The 20,270-nt window shown below is 36.3% G+C and overlaps 1 protein-coding gene across 8 annotated transcripts in view; it reads right to left on the reverse strand.

The window, feature by feature from the left end:
- The window catches only part of LCLAT1 (lysocardiolipin acyltransferase 1), a 193,638-nt gene that overhangs the window by 104,972 nt on the left and 68,396 nt on the right, over positions 1–20,270 (reverse strand). For 6 of the 8 annotated variants that reach the window (XM_055540591.1, XM_055540593.1, XM_055540592.1 and 3 more), the window contains 2 exons: positions 13,875–14,043; positions 6,299–6,497 (listed from right to left, as the gene is read on the reverse strand). In XM_055540591.1, coding sequence (XP_055396566.1) covers positions 6,299–6,497; positions 13,875–14,043 — 368 coding nt within the window. Of the gene's footprint in view, positions 1–6,298; positions 6,498–12,566; positions 12,603–13,874; positions 14,044–20,270 lie in introns of those variants that run through there. The other 2 variants (XM_055540598.1, XM_055540597.1) reach the window with 2 other exon arrangements.

The following is a 20,270-nucleotide window of genomic DNA, read 5'->3' on the forward strand; positions in this document are numbered from 1 at the left end:
CATTTTCTGTATGCCTTTCAGACCATTTCCAGAGACTTTAAATGACTGCTACTTTAGATTTTCCAGTTTCACTGGGAAGTGGGTATAGACAGCTCCTCATGCTGTCATGCTGGAAGTGCCTCTCCAGTCATCTTTTATGCCCAAGATTTCTCTTGGAAATACTTTTAAATATAACCCTTGTAATATTTAAGTTACATTGTTTTGATTGACTCTTTACAGGCTCCAGTTATATAGATGTTAGAATAACTATGACTATCGTTCATTTCAACTACTTCCTCTGACATTTTTTTTCTTGTTCCTCCTTTTCATTCTTTTTTAAAAATTTTGTTAGAATATAGTTTATTTACAATGTTGTTATTAGTTTCAGGTGTGCACCAAAGTGATTCAGTTATACACATGTTCATTCTTTTTCAGATTCTTGTCTCATGTAGTTTATCACAAAATATTAAACAGTTCTCTGTGCTAAAGGAGGTCCTTGTTGGTTATCTTATATAGTTTGTATATGTTAATCCAAAGCTCCTGATTTATTCTGCCCTGCCTCCCACATTTCCCCTTTGGTAACCATAAGTTTGTTTTTGATATCTGTAAGTCTGTTTCTGTTATGTAAATAAGTTCATTTTATCTTTTTAAAAAAACATTAGATTCCACATATAAGTGATATGATATTTGTATTGAGTATGATAATCTCTGGGTCCATCCATGTTGCTGCAAATGGCATTATTTCATTATTTTTTATGTCTGAGTAATATTCCATTTTATATATGTACCACTTCTTCTTCATTCATTCTTCTGTTGATGGACATTTAAGTTGCTTCCATGTCTTAGCTATTATATATAGTGCTGCATTGAACAGTGGGGTGCATGTATCTTTTTGGATTATGGTCTTCTCTAGATATATGCCAAAGAATGGAACTGCTGGATCATATGGTAGTTCTATTTTTAGTTCTTTAAGGACCTCTGTGTTCTCCATTGTATCCTTCTCCATTGGGCTCCTTCTCCAATGGCCACAGTATCCATTGGAGAATGGCGAACGGTGGCCAGTTGGAGGGTCTCTTAAGTATAATACTGTTCTACAATTAGACTGGTTCTGTAAGGAACAAGGTAAATGGGTAGAAGTAGCATATGTGTTGACTAAGTGACTTCACTTTCACTTTCCACTTTCATGCACTGAAGAAGGAAATGGCAACCCACTCCAGTGTTCTTGCCTGGAGAATCCCATGGACAGAGAAGCCTGGTAGGCTGCAGTCCATGGGGTCGCACAAAGTCGGACACGACTGAAGTGACTTAGCAGCAGCATACTGTTCTCCATAGTGGTTATACCAATTTACATTCCAATCAACAGTATAGAAGGGTTCCCTTTTCTCTAGTCTCTTCAGCATTTATTGTTTGTAGAGTTTTTGATGATGGCCATTCTGACAGGTGTCAAGTAATACCCCACTGTAGTTTTGATTTGCATTTCTCTAATAATTAGTGATGTTGAACATCTTTTCATGTGCCTCTTCACCATCTACATGTCTTCTTTGGAGAAATGTCTGTTTAGATCTTCTGCCCTTTTTTTTTTTGATTGGGTTGTTTTTATTTTGACATGGAGCTACATAAACTGTATATTTTTGAGGTTAATCTTGTTGGTGACTTCCTTTGCAAATATTTTCTCCCATTCTATGGGCTGTCTTTTTGTTTTGTTTATGGGTTCCTTTGCTATACAAAAAAAGTTTAATGAGGTTTCATTTAGTTTTTAAAATTTCAATTAATAGCACATGGACTGAAAAAGATTCTGCTGCAAGTTATGTCAAAGAGTGTTCTTTTTATATTCTCCTATAAGAATTTTATAGTGTCTGGCCTTATATTTAGGTCCTCAATCCATCCTGAGTTTATTTTTGAGTCTGGTGTTAAGAGAATGTTCTAATTTCATTCTTTTACATGTAGCTGTTCAGTTTCCTCAGCACTGATTATTGAAGAGACTGTCTTTCCTTCATTGTGTAGTCTTATCTCCTTTGTCATTGACTAATTGACCATAGCTGTGTGGGATTATTTCTAGGCTTTCTATCCTGTTCCACTGATCTGTATTTCTGTTTTTGTAGCTTTGCAGTATATTCCGAGGTAAGGGAGCCTGATTCCTCCATCTGTTTTTCTTCCTCAGATTGTTTTGGCTATTCAAGGTCCTGTTATTTCCATACAAATCTAAAACTTTTTTGTTCTAGCTCTGTGATAAATGCCATTGGGACTGCATTGAATCTGTAGATTACCTTGGGTAGAACAGTCATTTTGACAATATTGATTCTTCCAGTTCAAGAACATAGTATATCGTTCCATCTGTTTGTGTCATCTTTGATTCCTTTCATCAGCATCTTGCACTTTTCAGAGTAGAAATCCTTTGCCTCATTAAATAGGCTTATTTCTAGGTACTTAATATTCTCATATGATGATAAATGGAATTTTTTCATTAATTTTTCTTTCTGATCTTTTGTTGTTATATGTAGAAATTCAAGAGATTTCTGTGTATTAACTTTGTAACCTGCAACCTTACCAAATTCACCAATGAGCTCTAGTGGCTTTCTGGTAGCATCTTTAGGATTTTTTTCTTTATGTAGTATCATATCATCTGCAAAGAGTGACAGTTTTACTACTTCTTTTCCAGTTCTGATTCCTTTTATTTACTTGTTTGACTGTTGTGGCTAGGACGTTCAAAACTATGTTGAATAGAAGTGGCAAGAGAATGGGAATTCCATGGGGGTCCAGTGGTTAGGATTCAGCATTTTCACTGCCGGGTTCAAGTCCCTGGACAGGGAACCAAGATCCCACAAGCTGTGTGGCATGGCCAAAAGAAAGTGGTGAGACTGGACATCCTTGTTTCATTCCTGATCTTAGAGGACATGCTTCCAGCTTTTCACCACTGAGTCATTTCACTCTATTTCCTCTTGGGTATTTCATAATTCACTCTTTATTTCTGGTTTTGCCTTTTTTAATTCTTTTTTTTTTTTGCTTGAATTCAGTTGAAATATTTCTAATTTTCTTGTTCATTACTATTCATTGTATTTCTCAAAAGTTTTTTTTTTTTAAAACAAAATCGTCAAATGCTTATTTAATAATTCAGTCCATTTAGAGTGCTGTGTTATGGTGTATGTTTTTTGACTTTTTGGTTTTTCAGTTCTCCCCTCTACTTAAGTTTTTTTTATGGTTATGGAGTTTGGGTACATAATTTGCATGCGATGAGCAAAGATTTTTATTTCATGTTTCTCTTTTTATTCCTGCCAGATCTTCAATTTCCTTTTCCTTCACTGCCACACTTCCAAGGGAAGTTTACCCCATCTCTATATATCTGATTCTCCCTCAGAAGCAATGCTTCTCTGAGGCATCTTCAGGTCTCACTCTCTTTCTAATCACTTTCCTATGTTTTGTGCTATGAGCTACTATGTGTTCAGTTGGTATTTTGGCATTTAGCATTAGACTGGAATCTTTCTGGGGATGCTTTTGTCGGTGCTTCTTCTAAGTTGTCAATGCTTTTACTCTTAAGCCTTTCTTCACTCTTAAAATCCAAAGGTTTGCAATGATGGATGGGAGAACTCTTTTAGACTTTTTATTTCTCTACTTAATACCATACCTTCTAAATGCCTTCTTTGTCTCCTGATCATGCTGAAGAGATGAGTGATATGTGGTTATATTTCCTGTTTGTTGATTGGATGAATTTTTTTTTTTAAGGATAAAGAAAATTGGGCAGCTGCCACTGTCCTCCAGAAACCATTCTGGGAAGGCTTTTTATTATGGATTCAATCTATTAAACACAAAACTGTTTTAATTTTTCTTTTTCATTTCTATTTTTCTCAATGTAACATGTTAATTTCACATACATTTTCAAGCTCATTCACGTAATATTAATATTGTTAATATATTTATGTAGAATAAGGAATGATAAACAAGACATTATCATTCTTGATGAATGTGGCAGTTTTTAAAACACTGAAAAACCTTTGATATTTCTACCATCAAGAGGTGATGTGTATGCTTCCTCCCCTAGTCTCTTTAAGGACAGTGGCAGCTTCCACCAGTAAGGTACTGTGGATAGGCTGTTATATGAATTTTGGCGCTATGTCGTAAAATGTTGCAGCTTTCTGCTGGTTCTATGGAGATGTTTGCTCGAGGGAAAGTCAGTTGACGTTTAATGTATTATTGACAGAGATGTATTAATATGTCTTTTGTTACCTGAATGTTATTGATTGGAGATGTTTCAATATTTATTTACATAACAAATTGCCAGCCATGGGCATTTAGTTTCTGTGAAAATCTCCTGGGGCAACAATGAGTTAACTAGTCTGACTATACTGACACTATAATACTGTTATGTGACAAAGACAAAACTATAAGCATGAAGACAAGTAAAACACAAACAGGCAATATTTCTTACCAGTCTGTTCTGAGGACAATGCCTGCCCTTTGCTGTCAAAATCCTACACAGTTTCAGTACACTATTGATAGGGACATGGTTTAGAGAGCAAAGAATTCAAATAAGAAATATTACATAGGAAACCAAAGAAGTACAGATGTAATGGATGAGGCTGTCAGGGAATTTAGTGGATGCTTCATCCACTCATATGTGAACAATAGGTTTGAATACATTTCGTCTGTTCCTTACCCCTTCTTCACATCAAGGAGTGAAGGGCAATTAAGCAATGCTGAAAAATCCATACTTATCCACCACTCAATGAACACGTTGCGTTTCTTTTGGAAAGTAAACATTTCTAGGAATTTAAAAATGATAGATTAGGTAAGTTCAGAAAACAATGGCACCTAGTATACTGCTTGGAACCAAAGGGTATTCATTACTATTTATTAGATGCATGTGAGGGAATCAGGTCCTTTCACGTATCTTATCAGCAGAGACCAGTTTCTGGTCTAAATTACCACAAGTATGGCATGAAATAAGTTACTGAACTATTAATTCATATCCTTCAAATTTCTGTCCTTCTGGGACCATATATACTTCCTTAAGAATAGTTTCCAAAAAAGAGATTAAAATAATCTATTATCCCCTAAGGAAAAAGAAAAACTGGTGATTGTCTTTGGCTCCTGCTGCTGCTACTGCTGCTAAGTCGCTTCAGCCGTGTCCGACTCTGTGAGACCCCATAGACGGCAGCCCATCAGGCTCCCCCGTCCCTGGGATTCTCCAGGCAAGAACACTGGAGTGGGTTGCCATTTCCTTCTCCAATGCATGAAAGTGAAAAGTGAAAGTGAAGTTGCTCAGTCGTATCCGACCCTTAGCGACCCCACGGACAGCAGCCCACCAGGCTCCTCTGTCCATGGTATTTTCCAGGCAAGAGTACTGGAGTGGGGTGCCATTGCCTTCTCCGACTGAAGACTATAGAGAAATACTAAGCAAGAAAAAAGAATAAACTACTGACACATAAAACAACTTGGATGAATGTGCAGGGAATCATGCTAAGTGAAAAAAAGATAAATCGCCAAGGGCTACCCACTGTATAATTCCATTTAAGTAACATTCTTGCACTGACAGAATTATAGAAATTGAGAACACATTAGTGATAGCCAGAGGTCAGAGAAGGGGATGTGAAGCTATCAAAGGACCATATAAGGAATCCATGTGGGGAAGCTGTTCAGCTTCTTGGCTGTATCAATGTCAACATTCTGGTTATAATACTGTACATTGGGAAAAACTGTATAAAGGGGACATGGGGAAATTTTTGTATTATTTCTTAAAAATTGCATGTAATTCTACAATTATCTCAAAATAACAAGTCTTTTAGGAAAAAAAAAAATCCCTAAACTTGACTGTATAACAAATCCACATAAACACAGAATATTACTTTCTTCCAAAAGGTGGTACACAGATGGGAAACATATATATAAAGAGAAGTTAATTCTAACTTTGTGACTTTAAGTAATTAATCTCTTCACCTGCAATACATAGATTAACAAATACCTTGGCTATATAATGACCCTATCAAAAGATACCCACATAAGGTATTAATCGTTTGAACCTGTAAACATTACCTAAGCAGAAAAGGAAAAAAAAAACAAAAACAAAAAAACACTTTGTAGATATGATTAACTTAAATCTTTTAAGATGGAGGGATTATCCTGGAATATCATGCCTGTAAGTCGCTTCAGTCATGTCTGACTCTTTGCAACCACATGGACTGTAGCCTGCCAGTCTACAGTCCATAGACTGTAAAAAAATGGAAATGGCTTGTACTTAAGTGGAATTTAGTAAGTTATTCTGTAGTTTTTGAGTACATCACATATAAAATAAATGAACAACTTAAAAGAATTTATGTAAACCTACCAAATCCAGGAACACTTTTGAGACTGGCTTTCAGACAAATTTTCTGTAATCTGAGGTAGCTATATCTCATCAGACAATTCCATAGGAACATCCAGTCCATTCTTGTCCGATGATTCATGATAATGACACTTCTTTCTCCAGGAACAAATGCATCACCTGTTATAACCACTTTCACACCAAGCATCGTCTCCAGCAATGCCTACAGAAAAAACCACATAGATATTTAACAATTTAAAGTTATGATTTCCCATAGGTAAAAGTTTATCATGTCCTATAAATAAATCTGATTTCTAATAAGTCAAAAGCATATTTCCCCCCATTATTCTTGCTTCTATAATAAATTAATCTGGAACAAAGTACTGTTTGTATTTTCAGTTCTATTAATTTAAGCTTCCAGCAGTTCTCTAACTTAAAAATGCTAACTTTCAATGAAATATTCAAGATAGATTATTAAGATGAAAAGTGCAAAAGGCATACAACAAGATCTCCACTGTGTAATTTTTTTAAGTCTACAGATATATAAGATTATTACATTTTTAAATAAAAGAACAGTCAAGAAATGTAATGCTGGATATATGACTGAGGGAACAGCCAAAATTTTCATTTTATACCTCTTTGTACTATGGTTTCTTTTAAACAAACACATGTATCTGTTTATTTTTTAAATATATAAGCAGTGTATGTTTACTAAAGTACTTCAGCCACAGTGCTTGACACATAGGAGATGCTCAAATATTTGCTGAATTTATTTAATTAACTTTACTGATGGAGAGACATAAATTATATATGAAATATTTAGAATAAATTATAGACTGAGGTTCTTGAAAGAACAATAACAGATATTAAGAAGCCCTGATTACTGACTGCAATGCCCATTTAAATTTCTGAATAATTTCCAAGTAATAAACTTAGGGAAAGAAAACTGGTCCATGGCAGATAAAAGAAAATAAAAAGTTCTCTTTGGCAATGTTAAAAAAACTTTGATCAAAATGTAGCAAATAAGCCAACTGTGGTATAGTCATACAATGGGATATAATACAACAGTGAAAATAAATGAACTATGGGCATCAGTAGCAACATGGACAACATACAAGCATAATGTTGAGAAACAAAACAAGAACATAATAATTGTCCATATGTAAAACTTTCTAAAACAAACAGTAACTACGATATTCTAGGGGTAAATATGCTTGTGTGCTCAGTTCATGCTCAGTTGTGTCCAACTCTTTGCGACCCCATGGACCGCAGCCCACCGGGCTCCTGTGTCTCTGGGATTTTCCAGGCAAGATACTGGAGTGCACTGTCATTTCCTTCTCTAGGGGATCTTCCTGACCCAGGGATTGAACCCGTGTTTCCTGCAATGGTAGGCAGATTCTTTACCACTGAGCCACCAGGGAAGCCCAGGGGTAAATATACAGGTGGCAAAATTAAAAAGAAGAGCAAAAAAATAACTAAAAGTCAGGATATTCCTTCTGTTGAAAAGGGTTTTGTGACTGAGAAGTTAGGTGGTTTGCTGGCAATTTTCTATTTCCTTACCTGGTTGATATTTATACTTTAATAAAATTATTAAAGTGTTTTCATGTTTTATTAATTTTTCATTATATTTCCAAAAAGAGCTTTTTAAAAAACATACAAAAGAACAATAGGACTTCAAATAGGACCAAGAAAAAAACAGGTTAAAAGGAATACAAGCTAAAAAATAAAAGATTAGATACATTTGTTATTATATCCACAGTATTACAGAGTCAGAGTGTTAAGATGTAAAACATGATCATTTAGGCTAAAGTAGCTAAAAAATGCCTGTGTTTTTTGTTAAATTTTCTAAAGTGTCCATAACCACTCAAATAATTATAACCCCCTCCCCCCAAAGTTTGGAAAGCTAAATTCCAATGTAGAAGAGACTTTAGGATGGAGAAAATCAGGGAGGAGTCCTCTAGACTTGGACCCACAGCAAGAAATATCCATTTTCCACTTACAGGCGTAAAGGGCTGTCAACTACCAAAATGAAATCACTGAATTATATGTCTTGGCCCAGGTGATGTGTATGAAGTCACCATCCAAGGTTAATTTGGATTGGCTCCACTCTGCATTCCAAATATGATATATAATTTTCAGAGTGTGCAAATAACTAAAATATAGGAACACTTCCTTTAAGAGTCAAAAGAGGAAGCTGACTACTAATTGTGTACCATACTATGTGTATTTGTATGCTCAGTCACTCAGTCATGTCCAACTCTTTGGGAAACCCATGGAGAAGCCACGTTTTCCACATTGGCAGGTGGATTCTTTACTGCTGTGCCACCTGGGACAGCCCATGTTGTACTATAGAAAAGAGATGAAAATCTTAAGCCCATAAATCCCAAACATCAACTCTAGCCTTACATGTGAAATTTCCAATATGTGTTTCCTATGGACCCCAAAACAATCTTTAGCTTTTCATTATAGTAAATGTCAAAAGTAAAAAATCCCAGACTATTTGTTGAGGAGCATATCATAAAGTATTCTCTTTCCTGCCATCCAACACTCTATCAGAATGTGCTTGAGAGTTATAATATATAACCTTCTGGACAACCTAGAGCTCTAGTTCACATTAATCATTTTTAATGCCAGAAAAGACATATCTAGTCAACATTATTTACAGCTCCTGCAAAAGCAGACTAACAAATACACTACACAGAGACAAAGTTCTAATGCTTATAAAGAATTCCAGAATTCAAATAATACAGATCAAAAACTGTTTTTAAAAAGCCATTATTCTTATATTTGTTCTCTTTCTAGTATAGAAGATAAGTTTCAGCAGTAAGAAACGAATCTTATAAAATTTTATAATGCTTTATGTCTGAATCAAGAGTGGTAATAATTCTTAGGACTTTTATTTAATTGATCAAAGATCTCACCTAGAATTAGAAATATATGAGGAATTTCTGAGAATCTTTTATATACCACTGTTTCCTACCTCCAAGTGTTCCACTGTGTACGAAAACAAAAATAAGGGGTTACCCTCATGATCAAAGAGAATCAGTTTTGCCATGATGCCCATGCTCCTATTTATCATTCCAGTGGATCTTTACTTAGTCTGATGTAAGAAAGATCTGTGACATTCCTCATCTCCAAGTCTGCCTTGGCTCTGTAGACCCAGGTCCTCAAATCCTTAGGTATTGAAGGATGCACAATCCCAAGTCACTCAAAGACAGAGACCCTCTTTTTTAAGAGCAGCAGTCTAGACAGAAATTATATTCAGTCATCTATGTTTGTTGAACACCTGTTGTGTTCTAGAACGGGAGTGGAATCAGCAAGGTGTGGGAAGAGATGTGTCCTAGATGGCGAGTTAGAAAATGACCACTAAATTCCTAGGACATGATTTATGGTGAAAGGACAGAACTCCAAGTAGTTCTCATAATCTTGGTAATTAATTACCTAACAGTCAGACAGTTGGAAAGACTCAGAATTTTGAGAAGCAAAAATTTCTCTGGGCACAAACGAAGTTTGACCTGACAGTATTGATTATGTTGAATAGAACCATCCAAAAATGAAATGAACAAAGACATGTACTTCTCATTACAAAAATGTTTCAAAGGAGAATGAATGGTTACTTTGCAGACTTTGGGAAAGGATTCTTGGACACACAGGTAAGTTAGACTAGGTGACCTCTAATTCTAATTAATTCTCATCTAATTCTAAAATTCTAGACGATTTTACTGTGGAACCTCATTTAACAGAAAATGTACCAGTTAAAAATAGTAAGATAAGAAAAATCTTGCCAATGAAATCATTTTAATGAACAAGCAAAACTTATAAAAGATTATACAAAAGAATAATTTTTGATTATTTCTATGAAGCAATAATTAGTCTAAATGCATTTACCCTAATTTATTTTTAGTGAAAAATGACTTTTAACTGTTTGAGTATTTCAAATAAAGTACACCTATAGAGAAGACAAAACTAAAACTCCTTCTGAATAAAAAGTGATCTATTGTACTATTTGCTTCAAAGTAGAAATTCCATTAGCACTTTGCAAAAGTACGAAATAAAAAATCATAAAGACACCATGACAGTTTTTCTTCATTTCTTTTTAATAAAGACGTTCACTTTCTCAAAATCAGAACATGATTTTCTGTAACCTAGCTACAAGGGATTCAACTTCTATAGATTTCTAACTGAAAGACTCTGCTCGATATACCATTACCAGCGAGCAAGTCAGTGAGTGAAACAGTTGGGTAACAGAAGTTTTTACAAATATATACCAATTTGACACTACAATAGTGGTTGAATCTTGACTCTATGATAAGTTCTCAAGACAGGTAATAAGGCAACAGTCAGGAATAGCTGAAATCACCCTTGAAAATCTCAAACAAAAGTACCTACAAGAGACTAGCACACATCAGTAAGTACAGCTTAGCCAGTTTTTCTAAATGTTGGACCAGATTTCTCCAACCCATCATCAGATGAAATTATTGATTTGCATGCGGTTTTAAACACATGAAGCATATTTAGCACCAGACCACTCAGATTTCAAACATTCATTCTTATCTCTCCCCTCATCCATTCTAGGGCACAGAATTGAAGTTGTCAAAGGTAAATAGATATGACATAATTCTGCTGTATTGGAGAAGGAAATGGCAACCCACGCCAGTGTTCTTGCCTGGAGAATCCCAGGGACGGGGGAGCCTGGTGGGCTGCCGTCTATGGGGTCGCACAGAGTCGGACACGACTGAAGCGACTTAGCAGCAGCAGCAGCAGCAGCAATTCTGCTGTAATTGGTTGCTATTGGTTGTAATAGCAGTAGTAGCAGCTATGGCAAAATCTGTCCATTAATTTGTCCAATAAAATCCAGCATTTCTTCCAAAGTAATAGATTTTAATTGTGTACATGGCCATCCAGAAAACAAAACACTACATTTCCAACACTTCCCAGATTCTGTAAGAGCTTTTAGCTGTTCTTACCTATGTGGTGAGCAAGAGATATTATATATAACTTGTAATTCACTGGTATAAATGCAAAGCTATTGCTCTGGCCTTCCTTCCCTCCTCACTTCCTGCCTAGTAGGGCAAAGAAGGGGTAGTGAACAGTCTTAACCATACAGAAGAAGATGCTATGCCAGGCTGGGTGGAAGGAATCTGAGTCCTTGCATAACAGCAGGGAGCAGAGCTAACCTGGCAACCAGGACTTGAAGGTAAAGGTTTTGCCTTATTCAAGCCACTCCGAATTCTCCTTGATAATGCAGTTTAGCCTACCCCCTAAAGCTGGTAAAACAGAAAACATTTACTGCTTACTTTGCAAAGTCTACATTCAGTATCTCATCTAGTCATCACAATAACACTCTGTGGTAGGTGGTATTAACTTTCCTTAACTGATGAAGGAAGAGAAATTTAGAGACGCCAAGTAGCCAAGTTCAAATTACTAGAAAGTGGGAAGGCCAATAGTGAAACCAAATGTCTGTCTCTAATATCTGAATAAGCACTCTGCCTACACTGGCTCTCCAAAGAAATTAGATTGATTAGACACTGAGAAGCATAACAGTTATAATGAGTTACCGATGTAGTAACTTATGGAAATCTTTGAACTCTTAAGGTTTTGGTAGAGAGATTCAGCCAAAAACATGTGATTTACAATCAAAAGATCATACGCTATGGAAAATTTATGACATTAAAGAAAATGAAGTATAGTGGCAACATATGACATTTAAAAAAAATTATTTACCTCTAAATGTTTGCTTGAATCACAGGCCTTAAATGACACATTAAATGAGATGGACTCAACTGATATTTCTTGAACATTCCATCCAAAAATAGCAGAATATACATTCTTCTTAAGTACACATGGAATATTCTACAGGACTGACCACATGCTGGGCCACAGTGAGCCTCAGTAAATTTAAGAAAACTGAAATCATATTAAGCATCTTTTCCAACCACAACACTATAAGAATAGAAATCAACTACAAGGAAAAAAAAAATGTAAAAAACACAAACATGTAGAGACCTAACAGTATGCTAACTCAACAACAAATGGATTACGGAAGAAATCAAAGAGCAAATCAAAAATACTGACAAATGAAAAAAGCTGCTGCTGCTAAGTCACTTCAGTCGTGTCCAACTCTGTGCAACCCCAGAGATGGCAGCCCACCAGGCTCCCCCATCCCTGGGATTCTCCAGGCAAGAACACTGGAGTGGGTTGCCATTTCCTTCTCCAATGCATGAAAGTGAAAGTGAAAATGAAGTCGCTCAGTCGTGTCCAACTCTTAGTGACCCCATGGACTGCAGCCTACCAGGTTCCTCCATCCATGGGATTTTCCAGGCAAGAGTACTGGAGTGGGGTGCCATTGCCTTCTCCGAATGAAAAAAGCATGATGATCTAAAACCTATGGGATGCAGCAAAAGCAGTTTTAAGAGGGAAGTTTACAGCAGTACAATCTCACCTCAGGAAAGAAAAAAATCCCAACAACCTAATGTTACACCTAAAGCAACTAGAGAAAGAAGAACAAAGAAAACCCAAATCAGTAGAAGCAAAGAAATCATAAAGATCAGAGCAAAAATAAATGAAATAGAGATGAAGAAAACAATAGATCAATGAAACTAAAAACTGGTTCTTTGAAAAGATAAAACAAAATTGATAAACCTTTAGCCAGTTTCATGAGGAAGAATGGGGGAGAGAATTCAAACTACTAAAATCAAAAATGAAAAAGAAGTTACAATAGACACGACAGAAATCAAAGCATCATAAGAGACTGCTATATGCAACTATATGCCAATAAAATGGACAACCTGGAAGAAATGGACAAATTCTTAGAAAGGAACCATCTCCCAAAACTGAAACAGTAAGAAATAGAAAATAGGGACTGACCAATCACAAGGAATGAAACAATGCCATGTGCAACAACAGAGATGGACCTGGAAATTATCATACTAAGTGAAGTCAGTCAGACAAATATCGTATGATATTGCTTATATGCAGAATCTTTAAAAAAAGATATAAATGAACTTATCCGGAAACACTCACAAACTAGAAAACAAACTTGTCATTACTAAAGGGGGAAGTTGAGGGGATGGATAAACTGGGAGTTTTGGATTGACAGTTACACACTACTATGTTTAAAACAGATAACCAACAAGGACCCACTGTATAGCACAGAAAACGCTGTTCAATATTCTGTAATAACTTAAATGGGAAAAAAATTTGAAAAAGGATACATGTATATATAATAAATAAGACAAACATGAGAAATAAAAACTAAAATGCAATATAAAACTAACAATGTAAAAATTCTTCAGTCTGCATCTTTAGATTTGTGCATTTTACTAAAGCACACCTCACTAAAGGAAAATAAATTCATGAGGAATATGGAAGATATTCTATTAAATAGATATTCTATTTAAATAGATAAAATATTATATTTTAAACACATTAATTATTTCATTTCCTAGCATTTAAAGATGAAAATACAAAAACTAATGTGCCTCTTATGTAATAGGAATATGTTTCTCATAATATTTGACTAAATCTGACTCACAAAATACAAATCAATAGGATAGGCTACTTTGGTACGATCCCTTTCTCTGCTGTGTGTGTAACTTACCACAGGTAGCGTGAGCCAGGTTGCCACAATCCGGTTGTTGATCCAGCGATACCAAGATGGGCTTATAAACATTAAAGGTAAAAAGGGACCCAGCATGAAAATGCTTCCAAAAAAGCTTCCCCAAAACAGAGTGAGTATAAAGTATATCCCTCTCCATGACACCATGATTCTGAAAGACACACACAAAAAAATCAATATATTTTATTACTACAACTGCCCAAATTCAATTTCAGAATGATACATTTAATGATTTTTAATTATAGGGCTACAGAATAGGTTCTGATAAAGAATCTGAGTTTGAATGTCCTCTTACATGTCCTACAGCTCTAACAAGTTGTCAGTACATTAGAAATGGATGCACTCCAGAAAAACAGACCTATGGATCAATGAATGAAGAGCAGAAATAAACCCACACACCTACGGCCAATTAATCTTTGACAGGAATTCCCTAGTGCTCCAGTGGTTAGAACTCTGTACCTCTACTGCAGGGGACACAGGTTGGATCTCTAGTTGGAGAACTAAGATCCCGCATGCTGTGTGGCACCTTTGACAAAGGAGGCAAGGATATATATATAATGGAGAAAAGCTAGTCTCTTCAGCAAGTGGTATTGTGAAAACTAGACAACCACATGTTAATTGATGAATTTAGAACATACCCTCAACACCATACACAAAAATAAACTCAAAATGACTTACATATTAAGACACGAGACTATAAAACTCCTAAAAGAGAACACAGGCAATACATTCTATGACTTAGCAATGTTTTCTTAGGTCAATCAATCTCCCACGGCAAAAGCAAAATTAAATAGGAACCAATAAAACTCACAAGTTTTTGCACTACAAAGGAAAGCATAAACAAAATGAAAAAAAACCCTATGAAATGGGAGAAAATATTTGCCAATAATGTGACCGGCAAGGCCTTCATTACCAAATTGTACAGACAGCTCATACAACTCAGTAACAAAAACACAACCCAATTTAAAAAATGGGCTGAAGACTTAAATAAACATTTCTCCAAAGAAGACATACAGATGCTCAAAAGGCACATGAAAAGACACTCAACACTGCTAATTATTAGAGAAACACAAATCAAAACTACAATGAGGTATCACCTCACATCAGTCAGAATGGCCATCAAACGTCTACATCAAAACGTCTACAAGTAACAAATGCCGGAGAGGGTATAGAGGAAAGGGAACCTTCCTACAGAGTTGGTGGGAATGTAAACTGGTGCAGGTATTATAGAAAACAACATGATGCCCCCCTGCACCCTTTTCTGTCAGGTCGCAGTGCTCAGTATATGGGATCTAAGTGCCCAACCAAAGATCAAACCTGTGTCCCCTGCATTGCAAGCAGAGAGTCTTAACTACTGGACCACCGAGGAAGTCCCTGGCAGTTCCTTAAAAAACAAAAGCACTACCCTATGATCCAGCAATCCCACTCCTGGGCATATATCCATAATCCAAAAAGACACTATCAGTGGCTATTTGCAATAGCCAAGACATGGAAGCAACTTAAATGTCCACTGATAGATAAAAGATGTGGTATATACACATAGTGGACTACTACTTGGCTCTAAAAAAATGAAAAGGCCATTCGCAGCAAAATGGATGCAACCAGAGATTATTAAAAAAAAAGAGAGAGAGAAAGACAAACACTGGTAAGCTATCACTTGTATATGTGATCTAAAATATGAGACAAATGAACTTATGAAACAGAAACAGACTTAAGTCATAGAAAACAAACATGGTTACCAAAGGGGAAGGAGGGAAACGGTAGGAGTTTGAGATGAGCAGTACCACAAGGCAACAGAGTCCAGTGGATCCTTGACCAACGGAGCTATCAGGGAAGACCAATTGTATAGCACAGGGAATTACATTCTCTATCCTGTTTATATTCTATATAAGCCATAATGGAAAAGACTATGGAAAAATGTGTATGTGTGTATATATACATGTGTGTATATGTATAACTGAATCACTTTGCTGTACAGCAGAAACTACAACATTGTGCATCAACTATACTTCGATTAAAAAAGGAAATAGATACGCTTAAAGAGTAAATGTCTGACTGCCACCGCCACCACCGCCCCCCCCCCCAAAAAAAAGCTGTTTTAAAAGTCTTGGGTTTTTTTTTTTCCTGGCTATTAAGTCTTAAAACAAAACTATATATTTTCTTTTCCAAGATGTTATCCAACACAAAATCTTAAAATATTCCACAATTTTTTTTTTTTTCTTAATCCCTTACTATAAAAAGTAGACTTAATGGACTAAGAACTGCAGAACAGCTTCCTAAGGGTGACTATGCTTAAAAGTGATGGCAATTTTACAGAGTGCACTAAATTTTTTTTTGGTCTAGAAATATTAATTCTTTACATGAGAACCTAAAAGTAATATCTTTGGGCAATTGGTCTTTATGAGCTGAAAGGTTAGGAAGAAGTCAGATTCCTCAATCACTTGCCTCAATTATTTGCCAGAGGATTACTTTTGAGGGTCCTCATAACCAGATGAATATAATATTGATGTTTTAAAATGAAGTGTTGCAAGCACAGTCTAAAATGAATAATCAAATGTTTGATTTTACGACCTAAACTCTGTTGAGCAAAAATATGGTTTGCTTCAGGATAATAAAACTGTTGGAAACATTAAAACCATGAAAACAATAATGGCCTTAAAAATCTATACATTGAAAAAAGCATTTCAGCAATCAAGACCTTTGAATATTTGAAAAGAACTGCAACAAGAAAAAAAAAAATTCAAATGTCATGGTGCTTTAAAAAATGACAGACAAAACAGGTCAAATCCCTTAACGCCGAATCAAGTTTATCTGTATATTTGGTATATTTTAAAAATCCCTACCAATACCTGACAGTGTTATACACAAAATCCTTCAAAGTACAAATAGAACAAATATCTGCTGAGAATTGGCTTTCTGCTCAATTCCAGATCGGAACTTCTAAGAACAAGGCTGAGGGAATGAGGGCAGAGAAAAAGAACACTGGAAAACAGCAGCCAAACATTTGCTCACACAGGGCCCAGGATGTTCTGTAAAGTCCTACACACCCTTGGTTTTGCTTTCACTGAGGCTCAGCTCCTCCTCTTTGCATTAACCATAGGCTGCTTCTCTCTAGTCTAACTTAAAGCATTTAAAACTAATAGTATCAATAAAAATGAGCTTCTAAATTCAGTATTTTCAACTCCTACTTCCCAAATATATCACTGCAATGTTGCTACTTGATTTGAAAAGTCTCTTGTAACTACTTTTTAATCTGTTTCTGCCATTAGCTAGCTAGCTTCTGTTTAGACACTCACCTCTAAACTCCCTGAAGGGCTATACTTCCTATTACATCCATACATCCACATCAAAGGATCTGACATGCTTCTTTTTCACTTACTGAATTATTTTTCATTTGATGTCATAAAAAGGAAAAAAAAATTCATTAAAAGAGCTTAGATATCATCTAAGAGAATCTTCTCAATTTATAGTGATGAAGCTGAGAACCAGAAGAGTTAAGAGATGTGTCAATATGAATATTAGTCAGACCAAGTCTAACCTAAATTTACTTATCTCTACTTCTTCCCTAACCTCTCAATCATTTGTTCAATAATCTGATAAACATGCAAAGAGATTCCTACAGTGTGTCAGGCACTGTGTCAGTCATTTGGGGATACAACAGTGAACACCACAGATAAACCAAGCTCTCACAAATTGAACAGTCTTTCCAACCCCTCCTTATGATACCTGCATTTAATCAAGCCCTATTTTATCTCTTTTTCCAAGTCTCAAGACTTTGCTAGAAAACTTGGTTAAGAATTATGCTAGCTACACAGCTATTTAAAGCAACTAAATTTTGGGGTTTGTTTTTTTTTTTGCAAAACCAAGTGCTGGTAAGGATGCAGAGCAATCAGAACTCACATTGCAGGTGGGAATGCAAAATGGCATGAGAAGCTATTTTCCACTTTGGAAAATAGCTTCTTAGTTTCTTAAAATATTAAATGTACATTTACCATATAGCCCAGCAATCCCACTACTGAATATACAAGACAGACTGAAAACTCATATTGATACACAAACCTGTACACAGTTTTTTATAGCAGCATTCTTCATAACTGCAGAAGACCAGACACAACCCTGGATAGAGGAGCCTGGTAGGCTGCAGTCCATGGGATCGCTAAGAGTCGGACACGACTGAGCGACTTCACTTTCACTTTTCACTTTCATGCACTGCAGAAGGAAACGGCGACCCACTCCAGTGTTCTTGCCTGGAGAATCCCAGGGACGGCAGAGCCTGGTGGGCTGCCGTCTATGGGGTCGCACAGAGTCGGACACGACTGAAGCAACTTAGCAGCAGCAGCAGCAGCAGACACAACCTTCATGTCAGCCTGGGAGTATGTGGATGCACACACTTAATACATCCATAGAAAAGAATATTACTCAGCAATGATAAGACTGATACATGCAACATCTGGGGTTAACCTCAAATGCATTATGTTGAATGACGGAAGCCAGGCTCAAAAGGAATGATTTGTTTTTAACTATATGATTTCGTTTATAGGACACTCTGGAAAAGGCAAAACTATAAGCAAGGAAAGATCAATGGTGGTCAAAGGTCAGGAATAGGGAGTGAGTTTGTGAAGGTGCAGCACAAGGGAATTTTTAGGGGTTGAGGAAACTATTCTATTTCCTGATTGCAGTGATGATTATAAGACTACACAAGCTCACTGAACATATTTTAATATTGATCTTTATTGTATGTAGAGTAAGAACTAAGTTAAAAAGAATAAGAACTAAGTTAAAAGGAATGTGCTATGCAAGATAAAATCTAATAGAATATTCATTAAGCTTTTATGATCTGGAGAATTCTATATGTTTGGATTATTTCAATTATAATCATATCTGAATTATGCCAAGCTTTTAGAATATGCCAGGCATTGTTTCATGTACTTCAAATGTGTGAACCTATTTAATATAGTGATCCCATGGTATAGATATTTTCATTACCCCACACTTTATATGTAAGTATACTGAGGCACAGAGTGGTTAAATAACATGCTCAAGATTATACGACTAGTAAGTGGTGGAGACAGGATTTGAATCTGGGTAATTTGGAGTCAGAGTCCATGCTCAGCCTAATAAACACTTTGCTCTTTTCAAGCAGATACTGCTTTTGTAATTAAACACACACAGACTTTATTCTGTATATAAAATCAAGATGTCACAAATCTAAACCAAATTTAGATTTAAACTCAATGGACATGAGTTTGAGTAAACTCCGGGAGTTGGTGATGGACAGGGAGGCCTAGTGTGCTGCAGTCCATGGGGTCGCAAAGAGTCTGACACAACCAAGCAACTTTCACTTTCACTTACAAAGACTTTGCTATAAAACTTGATAATGCCCAGTGTGTCCTGAAATAGGCAGTTTACAAAACATTCTCATCCAATTCAAATACTTCAAAACAAGATATTAATTATATCAGTGGTTATTTACAGGTGAAGAAATATGGGACTTTGTTCTCTTAATGAAAAGTCCCTAACACTATTTATACTGAGAGAGGATCTATTACCAGGGGCATGCCTGCAAAATGTAGTGGAGAATTCAGAACAGGGACCAGTAGGATTGAAAGGCCAAAAAGTAAATACTGAGTATTTAAAGTAAAATGAAGAGTCAGGCATATTGTTTAAGCCTTTGTCTTCTCTGGAGAAGATAAAACAAGAGTTTCTGGGCTGGCGGACACACAGCTGAGGGCAGTCACTGCTCTAAGAAGAGTGGGATTAGGTAACCATATACCTACTAAATTGTGAACATTGAGACCCCACAGAGTCTTCCCTCACTGAGCTCTCAGATGACTGCAACAAGATTTTAGTTCTAGTCCAGGGCACTCCAATAAAACTTTCTGCAGTGATGGAAATGTTCAGTAGCTGTGCTGTCCAACATGGCAGCCATTAGCTATATGTGGCTACTGAGCACTTGAAATGTGGTTAGCTCAAAAGGGAAACAAAGGTCCGTCTACTCAAGGCTATGGTTTTTCCAGTGGTCATGTATGGATGTGAGAGTTGGACTATATAAGAAAGCTGAGCACCGAAGAATTGATGCTTTTGAACTGTGGTGTTGGAGAAGACTCTTGAGAGTCCCTTGGACTGCAAGGAGATCCAATCAGTCCATCCTAAAGGAGATTGGTCCTGGGTGTTCATTGGTAGAGGACTGATGTTGAAGCTGAAACTCCAATACTTTGGCCACCTCATGTGAAGAGCTGACTCACTGGAAAAGACCCTGATGCTGGGAAAGACTGAGGGCAGGAGGAGAAGGGGACAACAGATGATGAGATGGATGGATGGCATCACCGACTCAATGGACATGGGTTTGGGTGGACTCTGGGAATTGGTGATGGACAG

The sequence above is a fragment of the Bubalus kerabau genome, chromosome 11 (genome assembly GCF_029407905.1).
Source record: "Bubalus kerabau isolate K-KA32 ecotype Philippines breed swamp buffalo chromosome 11, PCC_UOA_SB_1v2, whole genome shotgun sequence".
NCBI classification, from domain to species: domain Eukaryota; kingdom Metazoa; phylum Chordata; class Mammalia; order Artiodactyla; family Bovidae; genus Bubalus; species Bubalus kerabau.